Below are 26,000 nucleotides of genomic sequence, written 5' to 3' on the forward strand. Positions count from 1 at the left end.
CACGCGTTCGACGCACGCCGCGCCTAGAGTCATTCTCCAGCAGAGTGAGCAGACCTCATCCAGTGCTTAAGGAAGGAGCTAAGTTCCTTGGAGAACACTCTTTTATATTTAATTAAAAACTTTTGATATGTTACTGCCAACTTAGAGAAAAAACATGAATAGGCGACATGACGTTCGGCTACTTTGAAATTGATAGCGTAGTTGTGGTTGCATTAGCACAGCAGAAGGGTTGTTATCATGTCACAATAAGTAAGCAAATATTTACAGACAGTGAATCTGATACTTTTATTTGTTCTGTTTGTGTGTCTTATATTTGAAAGGGTTGTCACTCAATGCAGAGAAATAAGTAATAAAAAAAGAGACCAACTATATAGTGAAGGACTGGCTTTGCTTTACTAGCGTCGTTGTCGCTAGGGTTGGGTAGCTACAGATAGACCCGGAGCTAATACGGCACTGGTGCCTTAACGACCGTTATTTACCGGACCGAATATCAACGCGCATTTCTGTGCTTCATATCAGTGCTACTGTTATGTCTGTGCTTCTCTTGGATGCTCTGAAAACGGACGTTAGAATAACAGAAACATCGCTTCGCTGCACTTGACACTAGTCAGCAGTTAACTTTAGCATTCCGTTAGCTAGCTGGATTAAACACGGTTAAAATGCTGGCCAAACAGTAGTGTAATGTGTGACTGTATTTCACTGTAGACTAGGGGTGGAACGGTAGGCTACATGTATTCGTATTGAACCGAAACGGTACAGGCGTCACGGTTCGGTGTATACATTTCCACGGAGAATACACGCTATAAAAATAAATAAAAGTCGCGTGCAAAGTAAATGCGGAACTACTGTTAGATACGCGAGTTCTTTAGGGACGCCTAATCTGTAGCTCCGCTTTAGCTCCGGCTGCGATGTAAAGATTGCAATGCTGGAATATGTTGTGTGTGTGTGAGAGAGAGAGAGAGAGAGGCAGAGAGAGGCGCGATCGAGATCGAAAAGTCGCGTGTGTTTAAAGTCGCAAAGTGTTTACTTATATTTGTGTGCGCGCGCGTGTGTGTGTGAGGCGCGGGCGCGATCGAACAGTGGAAACATAAAAACATACTCTGTCATTTTGTTTATCAGGACATCATTCAAACTGCAAAGTGTTTAAGTTACTGTTAATTAAAATGTTAAGGAAAACAAATATATTAATCTGAAATTAGTAGCAAATTAATTTTCAATTCATTCAGGTACAATTACCAAACATATCTCAAGTTCTTTTTGTCTTTTGTACAAGTGCAGATTGGTAAAGTGTTCAATAAATGTTTTTGTTGAGAAATTTTGTCTATCTTAAGTAATTATTTGTGTTACATTTTATCTTTCAAATAGAGGTTAAAAACAAGCACATAATCGGCCAAATATCGGCCAAAATAAATCGGCAGCATTAATCGGCCATCGGCCGACCCGGATTTCAAAAGATCGGCATCGGCATCGGCCTGAAAAAAACCATATCGGTCGACCTCTAATGACCATACAAACAAACAAACGAACGGAAAATAAAAATATAAAAATATAGGACGTTGGATGGATGGATGGATGTTTGGATGGATGGATGGAAGAATGATCAAATGAATGACCTCACAAACAAACAAATGAACGGATAGATAGATGAACAAACTGACGGACGGAAAATAAAAATAGAAAGATACCACTATAGAAAAGGCTAAACATGTTGACAGTCTGAGTTGTCAATGGCATCAAGCTTCTCTGAGAGCAATACAACAGGAGCAGCTGTAGAGCGGGGTGGAGAACACACTGTCCCAGTGCAGCATCTCAGCACCAAATCATCTCATCAAGGGGAAACTGGAGTCAGAGGGGAGCGTGGAGAGAGAAAGATGCTACTTCTGCTGGATCTACAGCTCAATTTACAACAAAATCTGTTCATTTTCTTCTTGCCCAACATGAGAAAATAAAAATAATAATTTGCGTAATGGGCAAATGTTGGTCAGGCTTCAGTGGCTGCGCACACAGACACACAAGGTGAGGTATTCTGAGTGAGTTAAACGCTTTTTGAGTTCCTATAACTGTTTTCAGCTCTCGTGCATTCATTAAAACCACCTCACTGCATCACAGACATCTATACAAACATCACAAAAAAGCAATATGGAAAAAAAAGTGTTTCTTAGGTCAGATTATAAATGCCTGGGGCAAATTACATTACACTTACTGTCCACAAAAAAGCACTAAGTGGAATTTAATTTAAGAGAAATGGTTTGTTTACATATTGTATTGATTGTGGCAGCAGTAATTCACTTAATGATGATCAAATGATGTAGAAAAGCATTTTAATTGGGCATACATCCAGATGCACATTGCCTGGACTGCATTGATGGAGTGATGCAGTAAAGTCCCTACATAGTATGCTAGATTGTGGAAGTCTTTCACAACCTACTGTAGCACTGAAACGCCCTGATAAAATAGGGAATTTCGGTGTGCAAATTACATTAAGCACAAATTTGTATGCAGTGTCTGCTGTTACCTGATTTATTTCCTGACCTGACTTTAGAAAATAAACACTATGCTATCAGCAGCATCAAATCATTTTTAGTAAATTGAGTCTCCATATAAACATTAGTTTATTTCACGAATGGTTTAGTAAGAAAGTGCATGTTCAAAAACAATGTAATTATTACCAACCACATTTACAGTCAGTCATACAGGTTTGGGACAACATGAGTGCGAGTAAATGATGACAAAATGTTCTTTTTTTGGGGTGAACTATCATTTTATTAAGTGATTCAGGCCAAATTAATTACAGATGTTTAATACTTAAGGTTAGAAGTTTGGAATAAACCATAACCAAAATGTCTATCTATATACAGTAGTGTTGCAATGCATGTGCTGTAATAACATAATAGTCTTAAATAAAATATATCGTCGCTGTCCGATGAAAACCGCGTATGTCCGTTTTGCCGATTTTGAGATTTTTCGACGGATTGAATGTCCAGGTTCATTTCCGTATACAGTGTGCTTCACATATCTAAATGACCAATGAAAAGTTGTGAAATCATGTCATCTGATTTTCACGTATATCCATTTGGTGTCAAAGCTGTCAATCACGCCGCGTATCTCCCACCCTGTGGAGGCATCTCGCCGGTCTCGTGAAGTTTCATCTTAAGCTTTTGAAATTTTGATGTCAAAATCCAGCATTTTTTCAAAAAAACCTTGGCGCCTAAAGGGTTAAGCGTCTCTGGAAACATAGCCTGGTGAGACAATGACTTTCCTTTACAGTAGGCCTAACTTTATCGAGGTAAACGTTTCCCCCCTGACGCCAGACGTACGTCTAGGAGTGACAAAATTACGGTAGGACTGTGCAAACAAAGTATCTGTCTAGCATTGCCATGTTAGTGTATTGATTAATTGTCCCTTCATACATTTAATAAACTGAGTGTATTTAATAAACTGAGACGTAGGCTATTTAATAAACTGAGCGTAGCCTATTCATCTGTCAATATGAAACGCGACTTGGCCATTCTAATTAATGATCGGAAGAACGCGTATCGACCACCGTTACTGTAAAATATGCACGTATGTCCATTTAAACTCGATTTTGGTCAAATGTGGATTATATCATTACACTGGCAAGAATATGGTTACATTTAAAGATGCCGTACCAAGTATGACAACGCTACGTTCAACTGCTTTTGAAATTACGGTGTTTTTTTTTTTCACTTCCTGAAAAGTAACCGTTTTGGACATACGTGAGTTTCATCGGGCAGCGACGATATTTAACCCTCCCCTGATTTAATAAGTGGGCACATTGAATGCAAATACTGTCATGTTGTCTTTTAAAACAAGAATGCTATTCTATAATTCATACTTTTCATGTAACATAAACTTAACATAATTTGGCAAAATGTCAACAGCACGGTTAACACAAATTAGCACTGTAGGCGACTGAAAAGCGAAGTGCTGGAAAATGTCATTTTATCATCCACAGCGGCGCTCCTGTGTGCTAGAATTTGAAAGTGGCTGAAGGGAGGCAGGGTTGTGAGTGAAAATGGAGAAACACGTCTCTCTCTCTCTCTCAGGCATTGATTATCCTGCTCTTTTCTGGGCTGTGTGATTGCATGATTAGAGGGAAAAGAGACAGAGAGTGGATGAGAGGTGAGGGAGAAAGCTTTGTGCTTCTGAAAACTCTCCATTTCATGAACCTTGGGCCGCACAGCTAGTTTTCTCCAGAGCGAGGGCCACCAAAATGAGTACAATCTGACGAAAATAAAGAGCGAGAGTTTAGAATTCACCAATCTAGAGCAGACGGAGTCAGAAACGCCAGGACGCTCTCAAACAGACTAGCAGTCCTCCATGGGCGCCTCGGTCAATGTTACGCTTATTTCCATTTTTCACAGAGTCTTTGAAACTGCGACGGAGGTGCCAATGGCCTGATTAAAATTCAATTAAATGATTTTCCTGGAATAAATGTTATCAGCTCCACTCATTTGCACGAGGTAACCTTGGCTCAGAGCTAGAAACAGACGTTCATATGCAGAGCGAGGGATATAAGAGTGCAGGAAGGGGCAAAGGAAGGCAGAGAGAACATTACAGAAAATGGAAATACTTGGACACATCATTAAGAGTCTTTGGAATGCCAGAATGAAATAGTGGCCAGATATAATTCAAGAAAATTAGAAGAACGTTCTGATGGGACGTCATTTCGAACAAAATCAGGCCAAATTGATGTTCGTTTGGAGTTCGTTTTGGGAGTTTGAAAAGGCTGGTAAACACCTTTGAACTCCCATTGGTCCATTGTGATTACGTAATAGGTAGGTGTGGCTCTGAGGCTCCGCCTTCTTTGACATGGAAATCTTCTCCGGTTCATTTCCTCTTGAGTCCATCGAGTCTCACACTGGAGAGCCGCTTTATAGTAGAAATCGAAATGCAATTCTAATTGAAAGCAATACTGAAACTGTTATTTTATTTTGACTGATAAAGATCAGAGCAATGAATATCTGCCATTTTAAAGTATAAAGGATCATATCCCTTCAGAAGACTTGCAGTATAGCGCACAAGTCATTATGGACTTTTATGGCACTTTAATGGTGCTTTTTGAGCCTGGCAGTAAAAATCCACATCCAATTTTGTTATATTTTGATACAAACCCAAAATATTCATATTTACATTTGGTCAAGAATTGCATGGCTATTGAACTAAATATATTCTAAATGGGTTTAATTATGTTTCATCCTTCAGTGCTTCACTTTCAAAAAGGATAAATACAAAATTACTTGATGCTGTACAAATACGTTTTTTTCTTTTCTTTTCATGTTTAATACGGTAAATCTGTTTAGTTTAAAGCAATCTATTTTATAAAGTGCTATATTAATAAACATAAGGTGACTTTACTTGACTGGAGGGCCAAATTGCAGGATTTGTGGAGCACATAACTACATGTTCATCTAAACATCACTTTAACAGTATATCACTGCAAAGGTATTTCAAACTTCGTTTTACCCCTAAACGAAGAACGAAAAACTTTGTTGTGAGTATATCAGGGCCTTCAGATAGATAGATAGATAGTAACAAAAACAGGACTTCAGACAGATGTTCAGTCTTTGTCTCCTCATAACTCATAGAGGTTTCTGAGAGAACTCATGCTAGCAAGTCAATAAATGCGTATACTATATGACGACAAACAAACACCTCCACAAGCTCATACACACAATCAGAAACACACCTGGAGGCAATATAACAGTGTGCGTATCTCCAGACTAGATGTACAGCTACAAAGATTCCTCAAAAACAATCATGTACAATCAAACTGCTTGCGGAAAGGAAAAAAAGATAAAGATGGAATAGGAAAAAGGAACCCAACGGATTGAGAAACTCACATTCGACTGCTGGGAGGGATTTTGCGTCCGTCTCTGAACCAGGTAACCTGTGGTTGAGGAAAACAGCGAATGCGAGGCGCCGGTATGACGGCTCCTTCTCCTTGGGATACGGCTTGGGCTCGTTCCCCATCCTCAAAACTTCCCATATCTGCAGACAGAAACAAAACAAAAGAGTTAGCACATGTGTTAAACTGATATTGTGCATATGTTAGCATTTAGCACATTACATCTGTGTACACACTGACTCTTAACACCACTACAAATACAAACAGGACTTTCATTTCTGGTACAAGTGCCTACATCAGTGGATATAACAGTTGCAGTGTTATTAACGTTTGTCGTTTTGCCAGAGACAGACACACTGCAGAATTTTCCAGGGTTTTCTAGTGTCTTTCACCATCTGCTTCAGCTGGGCAGCGTTTGACAGGCGTGCTCTGCCTCTGACACGGCGCCAGACATCGTCGAGGATGCCGTCGGATTGGGGATGATATGTTTCAGCTAGCTATCGGCCATGACAGTGACCAGAACTGACTCATCCGAACGGACATTCACCATGCGTTAAATCAGCAGTCATTCTTTTTTACACCCCTATCTGATTCAGCAGCATAAACGTCCTTGTTGCTTTAACACGGACATGAGTAGATAACTAAGCTTCCTGTAAATAAATAGATTTATTAGTTCTGGTCTGGACAATCTTTGTTAACATCTTTACAGTACTGCACACGGCAATAACAATCACTGGAAAAGAAGGTTTGTAGAGCAACTTTTACTCTCAACATGTGTGTTTGGTAACACTTTATTTTGATGGTCCCTTTTGAACATTCCATTGACTATAAGTAACTTTGCAACTACATGTCAACAAACTCTCATTAAAATATCCATAGATTGTCTGCTTAAAATCTGCCAACTCTTTATTGTGATGTCCTCCAACAGACATTCTACTGACTATAAGTAACTTTGTAACTACATGTCAACTTATTATAACCCTAACCCTACTACCAGTCTATTAATACTCTACTAACACTCTAATGAGAGTTAGTAGACATGTAGGTACAACGTTACTTATAGTCAACAGAATGTGTTAAAGGGACCATCAAAATAAAGTCAAACAAAAAATGTTCAAAAGTCTAGGGTCTGTATAATTTTTTTTTCCAATTAAAGTCTCTTATTCTCAACGAACCTGCATTTATTTGATCAAAAACTCATATTTGATAAAGGTATAAAATATTATTATACCTGATGGCAAAGCTGAATTTTCAGCATCATTACTCCAGTCTTCAGTGTCACATGATCCTTCAGAAATCATTCTAATCATTGGTACTCAAGAAAACTGTCTTATTATTAATGTTGAAAATGTGTTTGCTGATTCGTTGATGGATAGAACAGCATTTATGTGAAATAGAAATCTTCTGAAACAGTATAAAGGTCTTTACTGCACTTTCACTCTCAACTGTTTTTAAAAGGTTAGTACACCCAGAAATGAACATTTTCTCATCACTTATCACGTCATTACTCTCGTCATTTCAACCCTGTAATATCGGAGGTCTAAGGCAGAATGTGAGAGGTTGAAAGAAAATAATAAGGGGTCAGAATCACATGAGGGTGAATAAATGACAAAACTTTCACTTTTGGGTGAACTATTCCTTTTGTTAGCTAAGAAAGTTAACGGACACAATTTCGAGCTACGCTGTGTGGAAGAGATTTAAAAATCAAAGGCAGCGTCTTTAATTTCAAGAGCATTATTCATCAAAAAGCTAATTAAGGAAAAGCACTTAAAAAATTATACAATATCCAGAATGGCAATGTCCTGCCTTTGATATCACAATGTCATTTCCTGTGTATTGACTCTTGTATTTGATTGCTCTCACTTCATCCTTCAAACGAAACGAAAGGTAATTGGATGTCAATTATTGCACAGGTGCTTGAAAGGGAAATGAGAAAAGCAAATAAGGTCTAAGTACTTCCATCTTGACCAGAAGTGAAGCACCTCCACATATCCTGAAATGAAAGGAGATAATAAGAAGCGATGGACCGATACATCAGCCAGGCTGATTAATTCGACAACAGTCGGCCATTTTAAGATTTTTACATAATGTGACCCTGGATCACAAAACCAGTCACAAGTCGCACGGGTATATCTGTGGCAATAGCCAACAATACATTGTATGGGTCAAAATGATCTATTTTTCTTTTATGCCAAAAATCATTAGGTAATTAAATAAAGATCAAGTTCCATGAAGATATTTAGTAAATTTCCTAGCGTAAATATATAAAACATTTCTTTTTGTGAGTGAATGCAGCACAATCGCGAACATAAATGGACAACTTTAAAGGCGATTTTCTCAATATTTCAATTTTTTCATATCCTAACAAACCATACATAAATGGCAAGCTTATTTAATCAGCTTTCAGGTGATGTATAAATCTCAATTTCACAAAATTGACCCATGTGACTGGTTTTGTGATCCATGGTCACATATTCGCAGATGTGTTAGTTCCAATATGAAGGTGCTTGTGTCAATAATAGAATAATACAATTTTGAGTAAACAAACAACATTCAAAAGTTTGGGGGGCGATATAAAGATGTTTTTGAATGAAGTCTACCAAAGCTGCATTTATTTGATCAACAAATAGTAAAAAGCATCCTTGCTCCAGTCTTCAGTGTCACATGACCCTTCAGAAATGATTCTAATATACTGATTTGGTGATCAAGAAACATTTATTACTATTATTACTAATGTTGAAAACATTTGTGCTGATTTGTTGATGAATAGAAAGTTCAAAAGAACCACAATTATTTGAAATAGAAATCTTTTGTAACTTTTGATCAATTTATTAATTAAGGAGGCTTGTTTGAACTAAAATGTTCATTAGCTTTTGTATCTGTAATCATTATAATCACACAATAACAGGCTAAAGTTAGTGTTTTAATAAAGCACAACTTTTCTTCAGGTATGTGTGCTGAGATATTTGTGATATTTAAAAACAAACATATTGAAAGAATTTACAGTGAATCTTGGCCAAATTTTGCTTAGATTGAACACGGATCAGCGAGTGAGGAGCTGAGTGATTACAGAGTTGCTTCACTCACATACTTTGAGAGAGAACTTCAATAATGACCGGACAGTAGGCAGTGAAACTTGAATCTGCCTTGAAACACCAGAGACTTGCCACTCGGTTCAAGCGCAGCAGCTGTTCCTCATGCTAAACAGATTATAAAACGGAGGAATGAATTAAATTCTGAGAGAGCGAAGCGATTGGTCCGCACAACCACATCAATCTAATGATGAAGTTAAAGTGGACCAGCTGTGGCATTGGATAGGAGCTTTTAATGAAACACAGGTACGTCACCTCACCAACAGCTGCCGTTCCTGAGACACATGCATTTTCTGCATTTTCTGCATTTTTACATTTAAAAAAAAACATCGCTTAATATGATTTATAAGCTGTTTTCCTCATGGGGACCAAAAAATGTCCCCACAAGGACAAGGATTTCGGATATTGCCATCTTTGTGGGGATATTTTGTCCCCATGTTGTAGGGTTTAACAGGCCACAGACACACACACACACTAGGGCACAATTTGACCGTCTATTACTATGTTACTCACATGCCACTTGTACTTCGGTTCTCCTCTGTAACAACGCTCCGACTCTGTTCCTCACAATACACCGATAGAAGCCAGCATGCGATCTGTCCAGAGACGGTATCAAATACCTGTGAGAGATAAAACATAGAGAATTTACTCTCCAAAACCACAATGAAGCATAATGTAATGCCAAACTGTCATTCATAAGCTTTTTATGTATATTTTATATGTACAAATGGCTCTCATTCATTCTGACACCGCCGTCCTTCGCAAACAGAACATCTTTGTAATTTGTCAAAACAGTCAGGCTCGCACAAGCACGGCAGAGAGCGTTTCCTTTTCATTTCCACGTATGCTCCTTATCTTTTATGGAGGAACTCCTGAGAGAATATAAATACAGCTATACAATTTTTTTTTTTCTTATTCCCATCTCATTGTGATGACCTTGAATTCTTCTTTTTCATTGCAGAATGTAAATGTCTTCACATTACCATCTTCCCCTCAGTAGGTGGCGCTCTAACATACACAATGACTATGTGGAAGTACAACAAGCTGCCCCGGGTTTTAGTGAGGCCTATAAGTGAGTAAATAGCACATGATTAGACCATGTCCCAACAGTTTTATGTTCCTCTGCACGAGTCCCTTGTTACTTTCATTATAGCCGGAATGGCAGAGAAAACCAACCGAGACCACAGAACTGTTAATTACTTGCTTCTGTTGTTCATTTGTAAAAGACTGAATTCCCACAGCAAATGAATTAACAGCCATGAGATGAAACAAAGTTCCTCATATTTGACTGATAAAGATCAGAGGAATGAATATCTGCCATTTTGAAGTATAAAGGATCATATCTCTTCAGAAGACTTGCAGTATAGCGCACAAGTCATTATGGACTTTTATGACACTTTAATGGTGCTTTTTGAGCCTGGCAGTAAAAATCTTGTTATATTTTGATACAAAATATGAATAAAAAATATTCATATTTACATTTGGTCAAGAATTGCATGGCTATTGAACATAAAATATATTCTAAATGGGTTTAATTATGTTTCATCCTTTAGTGCTTCGCTATCAAAAAAGATAAATACAAAATTACTTGATGCTGTACAGATAAGTTTTATACGTTGACCTGTTATATGCTTTAATACGAAACAAAATTATTAAAAAATAAAAGTGAAATACGAAACAATTATTTTGCAAGCAACATAATACTACCATTAAATAGTTTAGGTTGTTTTCTATTTATTTATTTTTTATTTAAAGAAATTAACACTCATTTAGTAAGTCATAATAAAAATTACATTATGCAAAGTATTTATATTTCAAATAAATACTGTTCCTATTAGCTATCTATTTATCAAAGAATCCTGAAACATGTATCATAGTTTCCACATAAATATTAAGCAGCATAAAAGTTTTACATTTTTAATAATAATAATAAATATAGCTGCAAGCAGCAATTATCGGGGTTCAGGCACTTTAAGGCCTTTAAGCCAATGCATAAAAAGGTTAAGTTTTATTTAGCAAGCATGCAACCACATGGAAAAGACCATTTATCATAATAATCATAATCATAATCACAAAATAATAATGTTTTGAGCAGCAAATCAGCATATTAAAATGATTTCTGAAGGGTCATGTGACACTGAAGTCTGGAGTAATGATGTGCTGCCATCACAGGAATATATTAAATATATTTTTAAAGAAAATATTACAAATATTAATTCAAAACTGTAATGATGTTTCATTTTATTGTGTGTGTGTGCATGTGTGTGTTTTAAAAAAATGAACAGACCCCAATCTTTTGATATTTCTATAGTTAATGGCTCAAAAAGCTCTGCTGTGAAACAAACAAAGATGGCAAACATTAAATCTCACACTTCCGGCCGAGCAGCTGCAGTTGAGGTGAGCAGATTTCTTTTCTCTTCTGTATACGCCAACTAAAACTTCATTACTTTAATTCACCTTTTATTGTGAAGTGGATGAAATCGGATCATCTTCCAGACATTTTAATTCAGATAGACCACATTTTCTTTCAGCCCGACTGACCTGATCTCAAATTAAAATGACCTGAAGGCCCATGGGCAACACATTACTGGACCGGAATGCTCTCCGACCTCCCGGATCAATGATGGAGGGAGATAAAAGAATGAAACTGCACAGAAGTGAGCGGGGTAGAGGGAAGGAATGCGAGAAGGAGAGGGAGAGGGAGATGAGGAAAACACTCTGTGTTTCGATCTAGATGCTTTAAAAAGCCATTGACCTCAGATGGCAATCAATACAAACAATGGAGTAGAGAAAGTAAAGAGATCTGTACAGACGCTGAGAGACAGAGGCAGAGAGAGAACATAATGCCAAAAATAAGAAGAAAAAAAGAGAAAAAAAAAAGAAATGAGGATGATAGAGAGATGGACACAGAAACACATGCAAACAGGAAGACAACAAGTGGACAGTGATTGACTAGCCAGGCGCTGTTAGAAGGTCAGTTGTGTGTTTTTTTCAGTCAAGGCATCAACATTATCTGTCACTCAAACTACAGCTGTCTGAAGTAGCTTCTTATTTACAATGTAGTGATGAATAGTACAACCAATTTGTACAACCAATGTATACCAGAGGGGGAGGAGACAGACCAAATATGACAATGAATGGGAGAATTTGCAGAACTAAACAAGAATAAAAGTCCTGTCTTTACATCTTTAAAGAGCCAAACTGTCTTTTGATAAAATTAAACATCACATGACACATGACATAACAACATAACGTAACGTAACGTAACATTAGGTAACTTAACGTAACGTAACGTAACGTAACATCGTAACGTAACGTAACATAATATTATATATAATATCCCTACAGTGAATACAAAAAAATATAATTGTAACTAATTGTAACATTACTAAACTAAACTAAACTAAACTACTTACAACAAACTAAAATGTAACATTTTTTATATTGTGACCCAAATATTTTGGGGTTTTACCATTATAAATATTATCAATACTAACAAACTGATGATTTTCTATGAAACTATACATTTTTAGCCTTTTCATGACACTTTTTTCTTCACCCTTACTTTTTTTACCAAATGCCTTTCAAAACACAGCAAATTAATTTGACTTCAGAAGCTGAAAATATGGTAATCACAAAAATAAAATGTTCAAGTAACTTTCAAAATGAATGGTATTTTTTTTTTTAAATAAATACACTTTTATATCCCGATACAAAAACGGGCGTCACATAATTGACTCACTATCAAAAACGAGCACTATATAAACTCTCAGAGGAGACTACAGTTCACGAGAATAGAAGAGCTGTTAGTGCCTATTATCTGGTACCACACTGACTCCAGATCTGTAGTGTAACCTAGCGCTAACTGCGAGAGACGAAAGATAGTGTGGGTGTGGAGGAATACGGCTGGAGTTTCTGGATAGAGTGAATGACGGGTGTCTTGTTAGAATGCAAGAGTTGAAGAGAGCTGTTATTAACAGACTATAATGAAATATCAAATGATATTAGCGATGAGGTTAGCGGGTTGCAGATCCTGCCAGGCATGGTAAATTGCTTCTTGTGTGAAGTATATTAGCGCTAATGAACTAATTAGGAAGTTTGGGGGCCTGGTGGGGGGTATAGCTTTTTAGCGTGATACAAAGCTTCACACATGCCCCGAAACATTTGGGCTGCCTTCACCCCTGCAGGCTGCACACGCTACATGAGCTAAACTCTACTAGATAAAGAGAGAAGGCTGCGATCTGATTAACAGGGTCCTAGTCATTGCTCACAAATATTCTATAGGTTTATACAGGTAACGCTGTCATATCACTAGCCAATTTGGCGTGTTACTTATTATGTTTACTCACTTTACTGGGGAAGTTCACGTACGCCAAATCTGTGCAGATTTAGAACATGCACGTCACTATGCAACAAAACGGTGTGCTTGTTCATTTGCATTGAAGCAATAGCGAAGATTAAAAAGCATTTGGTTAACAGAAAATGCTTCTTTTTTTTATGTTCATTGTACTGTATTGATCTGTCCAACTAAAACACATTTTTGGAGAAAAAGAGGAGGATGAAAGAGGAAGGGAGGAGATGGTTGGATGACAGGATTTTTTTTGAATAAGAAATGAATGTATGAAATCCAAATTTAATAATATATATATAAGCTGTGAGGTGGTTAATCTGGTTCAAATTCTTATTTGGCTAGTAGAAGTTCTGAATGGCCGGTAACTTGAGTGAAAAAGTTAATTTCAAACCCTGTGTATATATATATATTTCATCCTTTCAAACACATATTAAAGGTGCATTGCGCGAGAGTCTGAGTTTTCGCAGAACTACGCCCCCTCTGGCGGCAAGCGAAACTGCAACCAGAGGTGTGCACGCTCACGGACCACACGCACACGCACGCTTGCACGAGCTCGAGCTGGTCATAACCCAAGGAGCATCAGCCGCACAAATCTTTTGTTTACAATCATAATGTCTTCAGAGGTAATAAAGTTTTAAATCTGCAAGTAATTTAAAATATGTGAAAGGAAAGGCAATTGAGTAAATAACACACTTATGTGTGAGGGAAAAAATGGGGGTAGTAGAAAACTTCGTTTTTTATTCCCATCTATCTCCATGTTGAACTGTGTTATGTGTTTACTGTATCCACTTATGACTATTATTATGGAAACACGTTCATGAACAATATAAGTTATAACTTTGTAAAAGCTCAAAATTGTAATCATGATACCATACCATACACAGTCGGTCAACAAAGTACACCCAAATGTCTCAAGGTAATAAACAATCAAGTGGCACTATGACGTTACCATAAAAGCCAAACAGGCTAATCCGCCGAAGATTTGCGGGGGTTTAGCCTGTTTTATTGATCAGCTAAGTAGCATATTCCAATAGCAATACATCGTAATTAAGCAGTAATTTGCTCAAAATTTGTGTCTAAGTATCTAACTTATATATCAGCATTTTATATCACAATCATTCTGAACCTGATCACTGACAATGGTAAGTTAGTAAAACCTATTCCGATTGTACATTTATCTAGCTTACGCTAAAGCATTACACATTTTATGGATCGTCATTTATTGTCATTATTGGCCGTATCAGACATTAGAGAATGGGATATATCTTACCTTTTTATCAAGAAAAAAGCCAACTGAGGATCCCGTTTGAGCCCTAGAGCAGACCGGAGATCTCTCCATTTGTTGAAAGCCTTCCCTATGTTTACTCTCGTCTTACCCCGACGCCTGTCTGACTCCAATTTGGACCTTTTGGTTGCACTAGACAAAAGTTCTCTTTTTTTTTTTATCTTACGTGGAGTTTGCGTTGGTGTTTGAAATGAACTGCAAGCCGGTCTCTTAGAATCCATTTTCTACGGAGAATGGCGGCGTCGGCGCATACACAAACCTGCCAGACATATGAGCGTGCCGTGAACGCGCATGACGTCACGCCCAGTCTCAGATTCCGACCCGAATCCCTCTTATTTATTTTACTGTACAGGATTATAGAGGCAATCGCAGTGATCAGAGAAGGGCTCAGTCAGCCCATCAGGCAATTGTTTAAGCATGTATGGGTTAGAAAACGGGTATTTTTAACATGAAAAGTTGCGCAATGCACCTTTAAGTGATTATACACTACCGTTCAAAAAAGGAATTTTTTTATGTTTTTGAAATAAGTTTCTCATGCTCACCAAGGCTGCATTTATTTGATCAAATATAATATTGTGATTTTTTTTTTTTTTTTTACAATTTAAAATAAGTTTGTTTCAAGAGTATTTGATGAGTTTAAGAAGTTTGAAGAACAACTTTCTTTTGAAATAGAAATATTTCGTAACATTATAAATGTCTTTACCATCATTTTTGATCAATATAATATAATAATGCATACTTAAAACCTCATACCTGTTAAGAACGGTGCAGAAATCAGAGATGAAATAGGCTGAATAAAAACCTAGAATGAGGATTTATTTCCTCCAAACTTCATGATGTACTGAGTGTGCAATGACTTGTGGGTACATTTCCTGTAAGTTATGATCCCTGATGTCCTCTTGTTCCCTAAAACTTAGAATCTCACTTTAAATGGCCAAACACCCTGTAAAGTCCACTTGGGCACTATCGCCGAATTGGACGCACCCGTATTCTGACAGATGGTGCTGTGGCTCTGAATTTAACCTTGCAGAGTTTCGTGAAGAATAAAGCAGCATATATTCAGGGTGACTTCCTCTCTATCTTCCTCTCGCCCGTTCCTTCTTTCTCTAATGAATATAATTAACCTTTAAAGAGCTGTGAGCTTGTGCAGCAGGTTGAGAGAGTCAGTAGGGGCCGGGGCTTCAGACATTGATTGATTGATGTTCCAGCCAACAGAGCGCAATGTCAGGTCCCCTTTAATTAGCCTTCCGTTAACGGAGAAGAGAAAAGAGCGAGATAGAGTGAGAAAGCACAGGAGCAAAAAGTGTCAGACGAAGTTCAAACACCCCTGACTGAGACGGCTGACAAACAGACGTCCGTCTGTGCTGATGTTGCCTTGGCAAACCGTCGCTGTTGGATGAAGTGGTCGTCAGTCTCTCTGTGACTTTAACCTATTTGCAGGAGCATCTCAAATATGTCAAAGAAAAACTTTTCATTCAAAGAACTTGAGCATTGAGCTACTTTGTTTCAATAGCCTGACTGAATGTTAGTTATGCTCGCAAACATGTTTTAACAACACTATCACATGAAAACTATCACTGGCCAGCATTTCTATAGGTCTCTTGAGATTATTAGAATGCCTTTATTGGATTAAATGCATTTCTATTAGGGCATCAACAATACTGTAAGACCCTGGAGAGGTTAAAGAACTCGTAGTGAAATACTGAAAAGGCTTGAATGTTTACCAGAATAACTGAGGCTCAAATGCTTTATCAACCGTCAGCCTCACCACTTTCACTAATCATTAACAAAAATGTTGGATAAATCAGTCATTCTGTACAGTTATATTCGGTTTGGTTTAACTGTCACTGTCTTCTGTTAGCCTGTCTTACACCTGTAATCACACTGTATTAAATCTAATAGGCCTATGTCACACTTCCTGCTTCCGGAACGCGGAGTAGGGATTCAGAACTTCCGGTCAACAGTATTTCTCCATAAGGATTTAGATTATCAGCCATAATGTCTAAACCATCCGAGGTAGACTGACCACGAGCTATGAGGTTGTGAAACGAATGTTTTTGCTCCTGTAGAAGCTATAAGTTCGTATGAAATCAACCCAGTTTTAAGAAAAACATGTTTTATCCGTGATCTTATGAAAAAAAACTACACTACCCACAATCCTAAGCGTAGCAGCAACGTCTGCTGATTGGTCCAACTCCCTGTTACCATAGAAACGTTTACCTTACTGACGAACAGCCCGCCGCTGTTGTTGTAGTGTACCGGGTTGCTCTGCGTCAGGACGTAGACAGCCATTCCTCAGCTTTCACGCTTTTCCACTTGAAAGTTTTCATTTACCATCCGAACCACATCGTCATATGTGACTTCAGGCAGGTTGCGGAGATATTTGGTCCAGCGGTATCTATCGGACTCCGCCATTGTAAAAAGCTAACCGGAAGAGCCGTATCCCTACTAAAAGACGTACTTCCGGTCTTCAATTTTTTCGTGACATAGGCCTATAAACTTGGGTACGACATGTACTGTTAGTAGACTGTACGATGATGACACCTATTGAACCGAAGGCTACGACGCAAGTTAGTATAGAAGAATAAAACGTCATCAGCATGCACTAGTGGTAAACAAATAGAGCAAGGTGAATTGCACTTTATCAATTGTGGTTTTAATGTGCACTGAAAAATAAGCAGGAAGCGAAAGGAGAATATGGACGCGGTGACGGCTATAGGGATTTTTAAGTTTTAGCTCCATGTTGCGTTGATCAATACGCTGTTTCATGTTGCATTTGTATTGGCTAGTCAGTAGACTGAGGTCGTAACAGCAAACACACTGTGAGATGATCATGCTAAATTTCAGGTTATTATCACAGGCTATCTTTGGTCGCAGTGACAACGGCCGTCTTCGACTGTACGACCCAGGACCTCCGCCACGATTGGTCTTCTTTCGTCTGGGACAGCCCAAAATCATACAATGTGTACCAGGCATTAATTATCTTGTTAGCTTTACTTCCTGCCACTAGTTTGTCTCCATGATTATTCATTAGAAAAACAACTGGTACTGGCAAAAAACGATGATTCTGTAAAAAAAAAAAACTCTACCAAACGAACAAGCAAATCCATTAAACATTTTAACTGTCAATCTCCATACACTCTCAAAATAATTAAATAGTTGTATAAATATATGCATATTTTGCAATAAACAACATATTTAAAGCAATAGTTTCACATTCATCCATGGCCTATTGAGAACTGTTGCACTCTTATAATTCTGTATTCAGCCAAAATTCTGTCCAAATTGAGCTGTTGAATTTTAAAACCCAATCTCAATTCAGTTCTGAATTGCACACAACCCTGGCATGAACGGCATATTTATGAACATATTCAACAATGTCTGTAAGGTCAGATTGCAACAATTCCATCGGGAGGTAACTGGAAACCAGATTATGGATGCACTCATGCATACACAGATACACCACCAGACACGCACACACACACAGTTACACTAAAAGAATGCTGGTTGGAAGTCTCATATTTCAGGTGCGGAAAAGAAACCATTAGCATTGTCTGGACTGAAAGCCCTTCTCAATAAGTGTGTCGGTATCCGGTCGCAGACATCCAGAAAGCGTCACAACAGAACACGCTAATGTTTGCATGAAAAAAGAAAACAACAGAACGCTTTTTCTGCTCCAGTGCTGTCTTTGACATTGCGTGGTTTCAGGCAAAAATAAAGAATGAAAGAAAGAAAGCAGATCTTTTTTGTACAGGCCTACGCTGCAGGTGATTCAATTTGCTGGGAGCGAAACGCAACATCGGCTCGGAATGCAGGCGCTGTTACAGGAAACACTGATGACATCTGCTGCCTATAGAATAATCAGTGCATATAGTTGATGAATGACACAGCCTTTCAGTAACCAAACAACAGCGGTACTTGCTGTTTTGGGGACACTAATGGCGGGTATGTTGAAATAAGAAGAGGTTGTTTGCTTATATAAGACGTACTAGTGAAGGTCTGTTTATTTCGGTACTTGAGAAACACTGTACACAGTTTATCTGACTAGGAGTCGATGACTTCAACGCAATTGATTTTAAACAAATCAATGGCGTGATATGTGAAATTATGAGAATTTAGATTAAAGGGGTCATATAATGGTACATGCACTTTTACAAGTTGATTGTACTGAAATGTGTCTGTACACAACCATCATAAAATGATAAAAATCCATCCAGTGTTTTTTTTTTTTAATCTTCTTATATGTTTTCCCCTGTCTCAAATCAAGCCGTTCAACCTAGTGACATCACACGGTCGGACGCCCCTCCCACGATTGTTGATTGACAGCAGCGTTTCAAGACAGACCCGCCCTCGCTCGTGAGCGAGCTGTCAATCATAGTCTGCGCGATCATTGTTGATACGCTGGAGCACTGTCTATGAGCAGAATGGCGTCTAAGCGATTGTGGTGTTCTGTTCTTGGGTGTAATAAGGAACACAGCAGTCATTTTGATGTTCCTAAATCCGAACCGCTAAAGACGCAGTGGCTGAGTTTTGTTTTCGAAGGGAATATTCCCCACGATCAACGTCAATGCTTTCATGTTTCCGCGAATCATTTCACACACCAGACTGCTTTACAAACGAGGTCAGTATAAAGATGGTTTTGCTAAGAAGCTGCTCCTGAAAAAAGGATCGGTACCAACTATTCGTGTTCCTGCTGCACCTCCAGAAGAAGAAGTGAGTGTAACGTTTTATTAATCTTTATATTAATATTTATATTAATCTTTGCAAATCGCTTGCTGCACGCTTCACTAAGGTTTACTCTCAGGGTACATAACGGCATGTTTTCTATGTACAACGTTCTCAATATAATTCATAATCCCACGTTTATAATGAACAACGCGTTATGGTTATTGTGTTATTGTGTTACAAACGGTGTACGCACAGAACAGAGGGGCGGGGTGAGCAAAGCTCATTGTAATTTAAAGACACATGCACTTAAACGGCGTGCTGAAAACAGAGCTGTTTTTGACCAGGTAAAATGAGTGTTTTCTTACAATACTAATGAGCATTTTTAAATAAAGTATATTACAAACTTTTAATTTAGACCCTAAAGAATCATATTAGCTTGTACAAAAATAGCATTATATGACCCCTTTAAAAGTTAACAGATTCAATCCTATCTAGTGCCTGCTACAGACTGTGTGATTTCAGCAATCCTATAAGATCATCACAAATCACACATGGATCTAATAAACTTGGGTACTACATGTACTGTATGTAGACTGTACGACAGAAGAATATAGAAGAATAAAATGTCATCAGTATGCGGTATGGTAAACAAATAGAGCAAGATGAATCGCATTTTAGCAGTTTGGGTTTTTAATGTGCACTGAAAAAAAGAGGAGGAAGCGAAAGAGGAGAATATGGACGTGGTCATGGCTAGGGAATTTAAGTTTTAGCGCCATGTTGCGTTGATAAATACGCTGTTTCATGTTGCATTTGTATTGGCTAGTCAGTAGACTGAGGTCGTAACAGCAAACACACTGTGAGATGATCATGCTAAATTTCTGAAACTGTCAGGTTATTATCACAGCTATCTTTGGTCGCAAGACAGTGACAACGGCCATCTTTAAACCTCTCTCACTGTATGACGTAGGACTGCCGTTTCGGAGCCATGACCACAGAAATAGCCACGATCGGTCTTCTTTTGTCTGGGACAGCCCAAAATCGTATAATGTGTACCAGTCATAAATATGGTCATATAGTGACAATATACGTTTTTGCAAGGGAAGTAACCAAAAAAAATAAAAAATAAATCCAACATTGGATTTCGCTTTCATTGAATGGATGAAAAAAAAAAAAAAACCTTGTTTTTTGGGGGACCTATTCATTTAATGCCTTTAAAAATGGCTCTTTTATAAATATTGTAATTAGATCAGCATCTGCCATTCATAATGTTGACATAACAGTTATTGGTATCAGCTTCAAATTTCCTAATCAATGTACCATGTCTTTTGAGATCTGAAAAGAAAACTGTGACTACAGACCTGTGATAAAAACTGAACTGTAAGAAATTTCAACTGTTACACCTATTTTAAAGGATATTAAAAGATCTTTTACATAATTTCTGTGAGAACCCTCAGTGGTAACTTGTCTCTGCCATCCTCTAGACAAGGCAAATTATTGCACTGAACTCTAGTTAATTTGTGCAGATCCAGCGTGAAATTGTCCCTGTTAATGTGGAAATATGGTCTGAGAGGAAATCTTGCTGAGATTTTAACACAAGAAACGAAAACCATAGAGTGAAACCTGGAGACCAAACCAAACCAAAGGATAATAGAACACAAAGGAAAGAGATTAGGCCTTAAAACATATCTTCAAAATATTTATCTGGTGATAAGTGAAAGGGCTAGGTTGTATTGTTATGATCCAAGGCCTTCAGAAATAACAGTTAAATAAATAGATACAATATTTATTTTCTCCCTACAATGAAAATGATGCTCTTCTGTGCATATTCAAATGCTGTCCTTGTTTCATGATTTGAGTGGCTGGAATTACTGAAGAGGGAAGACTACTATATTTGGATCTATTCTTCACAATATCATTTGGGCAGAATTTTGTGTTCCACAGAAGAACAAGAAATCAAAACAATGTAATATCCAATAACAGGTTGACTCAATTACTTAATTTACAATTACTTAATGTAGTCGCTAAGATGTTTTATTTCTCATGCTCACCAAGGCAGAATTTACTTGATCATCAGTAATGTGAAATATTATTACAATTTAAAATAACTGTTTTCTATATTTTCAAATGAACATTCAGAAATCATTCTAATTATGCTGATTTGCTGTTCATGAAACATTTCTTATTATTATCAATGTTGAAAATGGACATGCTGCTTAATATTTTTGTGGAAAATGCGATAGTTTAGATGAATGTGAGTTCAAAAGAACATCATTTAAGTCTTTTGTAACATTCTGGGCCCTATCTTGCACCCAGCGCAATTGACTTTGTACACCGACGCATGCATCATTCCTATTTTGCACCCGCGCACAGCGGACTTTTCCCTCCACAGACGCACGCCGGTAAACTAGGAAATGAACTTGCGCTCCCGTGGGCGGTTCAGCGAAAAGAGGAGGCGTGTTCCGGTGCAAATGTTCCCTGATGCTATTTTGCAGGTTTAGAAAATAATTGCGCCACTGACCAGGAAAAACCTAGTCTAAAGTCAGTGGCGCGTTGCGCATGTTATTCATATGCTATTTTAAGGGCGCATGCTTGGCCATAATCAATGTAGCGAGTGCACAACGCGCATACACTTTGCTTATCTCATCTACACACAGACGCAGCAGTTTTCATTATTAACACACGAGGGAAATCATTGTTGTGTCCATGAAGATGTGAAAAAATAGACATAAATCTAGCTTACACATTTACCCAAATTATTATACGCCTGTTTAACCGAAGCTAATTTGGGTGGGTGTCTCCCATCCCCAATGTCACTTCTCTGTCTTTTACGGCCCTGACAAGAACGTCGGTCTCCTCGGCTGTGAACCGCTCCTGGCGTGCGCCTGGCAAATCCGCCGTTATAATAGCAATCCGGCATGGAACAAGCGCGCCTGCTCTTAAAGGGAATGTGAGATGTCGCTCTGATTGGTTTATTTCACGTTACGCCCAAACCACACCTATGAATAATGAAGCTACTTCAGACCAACCCATTTTAGATCTGCGTCGGGCGCAAGAGTCATTTATCCCGCCGGTATAATAGCAACAGCGCCCAAGACCCGCCCACAAAGTTACTTGCGTTTCGCGCTTGATACTTGCGTTTCAGATCGTTAAAATAAGGCCCTATAAATGTTTTTACTGTCATGTTTTATCAATTTGAATGTATCCTTTCTTAATAAAAGTATAATTTCTTTCACAAAAAAAAAATCTTATTTACTCCCCCATTTTTGACTAGTAGTCCACTGTGCATAATTGGGTGAATTATAAAAAAAATATATGTCATTGAGTGTCATTGATTATCAACAATTAATTAAACAAAAATTAGACACAACACAAGGTCAGGATGCTCAAAGAAAATAGCTTTTCCAGGAGAGTCAATCTACTGTCCAAATTGCCTACTTAATTGTCTTTGCATTTTAAGCTGGGGTAGGAGCAATTATTTAAAAAAAAATGACACAATCACATTTAAATTCAGCATTTAATCCCGCAAAGCACTTGGTAGTGTTGAACATGCCTGAGCTCATTGGATGCCCAGGCAGGCTGATGTCATTAGCGCCACACTAGCAGAGTCAGCTGAGCTGGCATTAGAGAACAACACTACTGCCAGACAACAATTATTGATTGAGCTCATTTGGGAAAGTCTTCTTTGTGTACGAGAGAAACACACACACACACACACACACACACACACACACACACACACACACACACACACGCACACACGAACGCACTCACACACTTATGTGTCAGGGGGCTTGGAAAGGAAAGGTCATTGTGAGAGCTGGGATGCTTTTAAATGACGATTCATCACTCTCTCTCTTTGCATAGAAGAACATTCATGGCCAAATTACCATTCGGCTTTGCTGACCCACCTGCTTTCACATGCCTTCACATGTCATAGAGAAGGACACCAATGACACAGGAGACATCCCACACAACACAAGTGTTTACAAACATCTGACAACTGGGTTTCAATCAGATTTTTTCATGCATTACAGTTCCAAGTCTTTGTTCTGAACAATGTTACTGACCTTAAATGATCTCCTTGACCTCTAGATGGGTTTGATTTCATAATCTGGTGCTCTGAGATAGACCGTGTTCACACACACTTTCAAAATTCTGCTCCACATTGTTATATTCTGGATATACAGCTTGCTATTAATTTATTTTCTTGTATATAATTAATTAATTTAAGCAATTCTGTTCAGTAATTTAGTCAAATAATTAAATCACGCAACCGTCCAGACTGAAATGAAATAGAAAATGGCCACAAGAGTTTATTTTAATTATTCATTTGTATACTGATTTGTTTCGTTTTGCACACTTTTTCACAACTGTGTCTCAGAGCAAAGCACAGATTATTACTTTGTTTGGACACATGTAGATCATGGTTTTGCATATGTCTTACAGGCATAATTCAAAACCTATGTCTTTCTTTCTTTTAACACAAAAGAAGATATTTTCAAGAAAATTGCGGTCCAAACAACATGGATACCTATTGACTTTCATTGTATGAATAGAAGAAAAAAAAAAAGAAGAGCTTTATTTAAAATACCTTCTTTTATGTTCCACAGAAGAAAGAAAGTCATACAGGTTTGGAACAACATGAGGGTGAGTAAATGACGACAGAATTTTCATTTTTATATAATAAGCATAGCCATTGTTAGAAAGAGCTCAACTGTAACTGGATTTTAGTGATAATAAGGTAAGAGTGAGAAGAGATTGTGCTGATGGGAAGCCTAAGAACAGCACAGTGACCAACACAACATCGTTCCTGTCCCTCAGTTTAATCAGCCGGTTTTATCTTTTTAATTAAAACTCCATTCACCACAGCTCCAGAGTTTATATTCAGAGGATAGTTAATTAAAAAAAGTCTGAATTGGATGACCGGAGCACATTTGGTGGCAGATACAATCGTCTTTAGAAGTGAATTCCTGCGCTTCAACACTGAATAATTGTTTCTTTGAATCCTCACATTCCTGCTGTTCTAATCACAGTTCACTGTTTCACTATTATAAGGATTACAATCACTATTATAAGGATTATAACCTAAGAAAACTAAAATAATCATATTGGTTACTTTCATGGATATGGAGAGATTTTCTTACTTTTTTAACGACTCAGGAAAATATAGTTTCAAAATAGCCTACTTCTCAAAAAAAAATCTGTTCTATCTGCTGAACACACACAAAAATGATATATTGAAGATTATGGGTAACCAAAAAGTTGATGGACCCCGTTGACTTCCATAGAGTGAACAAAAGAGAAAAAAACTATGGAAGACAATGGGGTCCATCAACTGTTTGGTTATTGACATTCTTCAAAATATCTTCTTTTGTGTTCAGCAGAAGAAAGTAATTTATACAGGGTATTAAGTAATTTATTAAACTTGAGGGTGAGTAAATGATGACAGAATTGTAATTTTTGGGTGAACTATCCCTTTAAAGCAGGACTTCTCAACTCTGGCCCTCGAGGTCCACTTTCCTGCAGAGTTTGGCTCCCATCTTGATCAAACTCACCTGCCTGTAACTATCTAGTAATCTTGAAGACCCTGATTAACTTGTTCTGATGTGTTTGATTAGGGTTGGAGCAAAATTTGCAGGAAAGTGGATCATGAGGGCCAGAGATGAAAACACCTGACTTAAAGGATAATTCCGGTATTTAGCACTTTGAGTCTATTTTCTAGTTTGTTTTGGATGTACTAGAGTGGTGGACACAGAAATTTTTACGATGGGTCCTGTCTCGACTTTTTGACTCTTTTAGAATCGCCTTTGACCGCTTCAGAGTGGCTGTCTATGGGCATGCACGAACATGTCCTTAAAACAACCCTTAACGTTCGTTTTCAAAACTGTGCAACTCACCGAGTGGTTAGTGGTGTTACATGGTTACATGTTCGTGCATGCCCGTAGACAGCCACTCTGAAGCGGTCAAAGGCGATTCTAAACGAGTCAAAAAGTCGAGACAGGACCCATCGTCAAAATTTCTCTGTCCACCACTCTAGTTCATCCAAAACAAACTAGAAAATAGACTCAAAGTGCTAAATACCGGAATTATCCTTTAAAGGGAAAGTTCACCTAAAAATGAAATTTCTGCCATAATTTACTCACGCTCATCTCGTTCCAAACAGTATGATTTTGTCGATAATGAAAGTCAACTGTTTTTGTCTATATAAGTCAATGGGGTCCAAAACAACACTCCTGTTGACTCCACTGACTTTCATTGTATGAATAGAACACCTCATCAAAAAAATGAGGGTGAAAACCTTATTTTCTTTCTACTTTATTCTCATCAGGAATCCATTAGTACAAAACTTGACTTCATATGGGTATTTTATAATTCATATTTCTCTTAGTATTACTACAACTGCATATCTGAAAGGGTTTGAAACTCAATAAGGCCAGAGACCAGAAAGCATCAAAAGCAAACTTTGAAGTTACGTTAAGAAATGTTAGTAAAAAAACAAACATTGATCTTTTTCAGTATATAAAAAAGAACATAAATGACTAAAATAAATATTAAAACATCTACATCTACACAGTTATCCTGTTCTACATAGTGCCAAATAAATGCTATATACTTACCTAAATTTTTTAATTATGTTATAATTTACTCATTCTCATGTCATTCCAATTCATGTATGAATTTGTCCATATAGTGAAAGTCAAAGTTTTTTGTCTAAGTATGTCTAAGTCAATGGGG

General features: G+C 37.7%; 1 protein-coding gene across 1 annotated transcript in view; it reads right to left on the minus strand.

The window, feature by feature from the left end:
* sdk2b (sidekick cell adhesion molecule 2b) overlaps positions 1-26,000 on the minus strand; it is a 307,200-nt gene that overhangs the window by 72,474 nt on the left and 208,726 nt on the right. The window contains exons 2-3 of the mRNA XM_084433475.1: positions 9,475-9,694; positions 5,865-6,012 (exon numbers count right to left, since the gene is read on the minus strand). Of these exons, the coding sequence (XP_084289601.1) occupies positions 5,865-6,012; positions 9,475-9,658 (332 nt within the window). The 5' untranslated portion in view covers positions 9,659-9,694. The remainder of the gene's footprint in view (positions 1-5,864; positions 6,013-9,474; positions 9,695-26,000) is intronic.

The sequence above is a fragment of the Rutilus rutilus genome, assembly GCF_951802725.1.
Source record: "Rutilus rutilus genome assembly, chromosome: 16".
Taxonomy (NCBI): Eukaryota; Metazoa; Chordata; class Actinopteri; order Cypriniformes; family Leuciscidae; genus Rutilus; species Rutilus rutilus.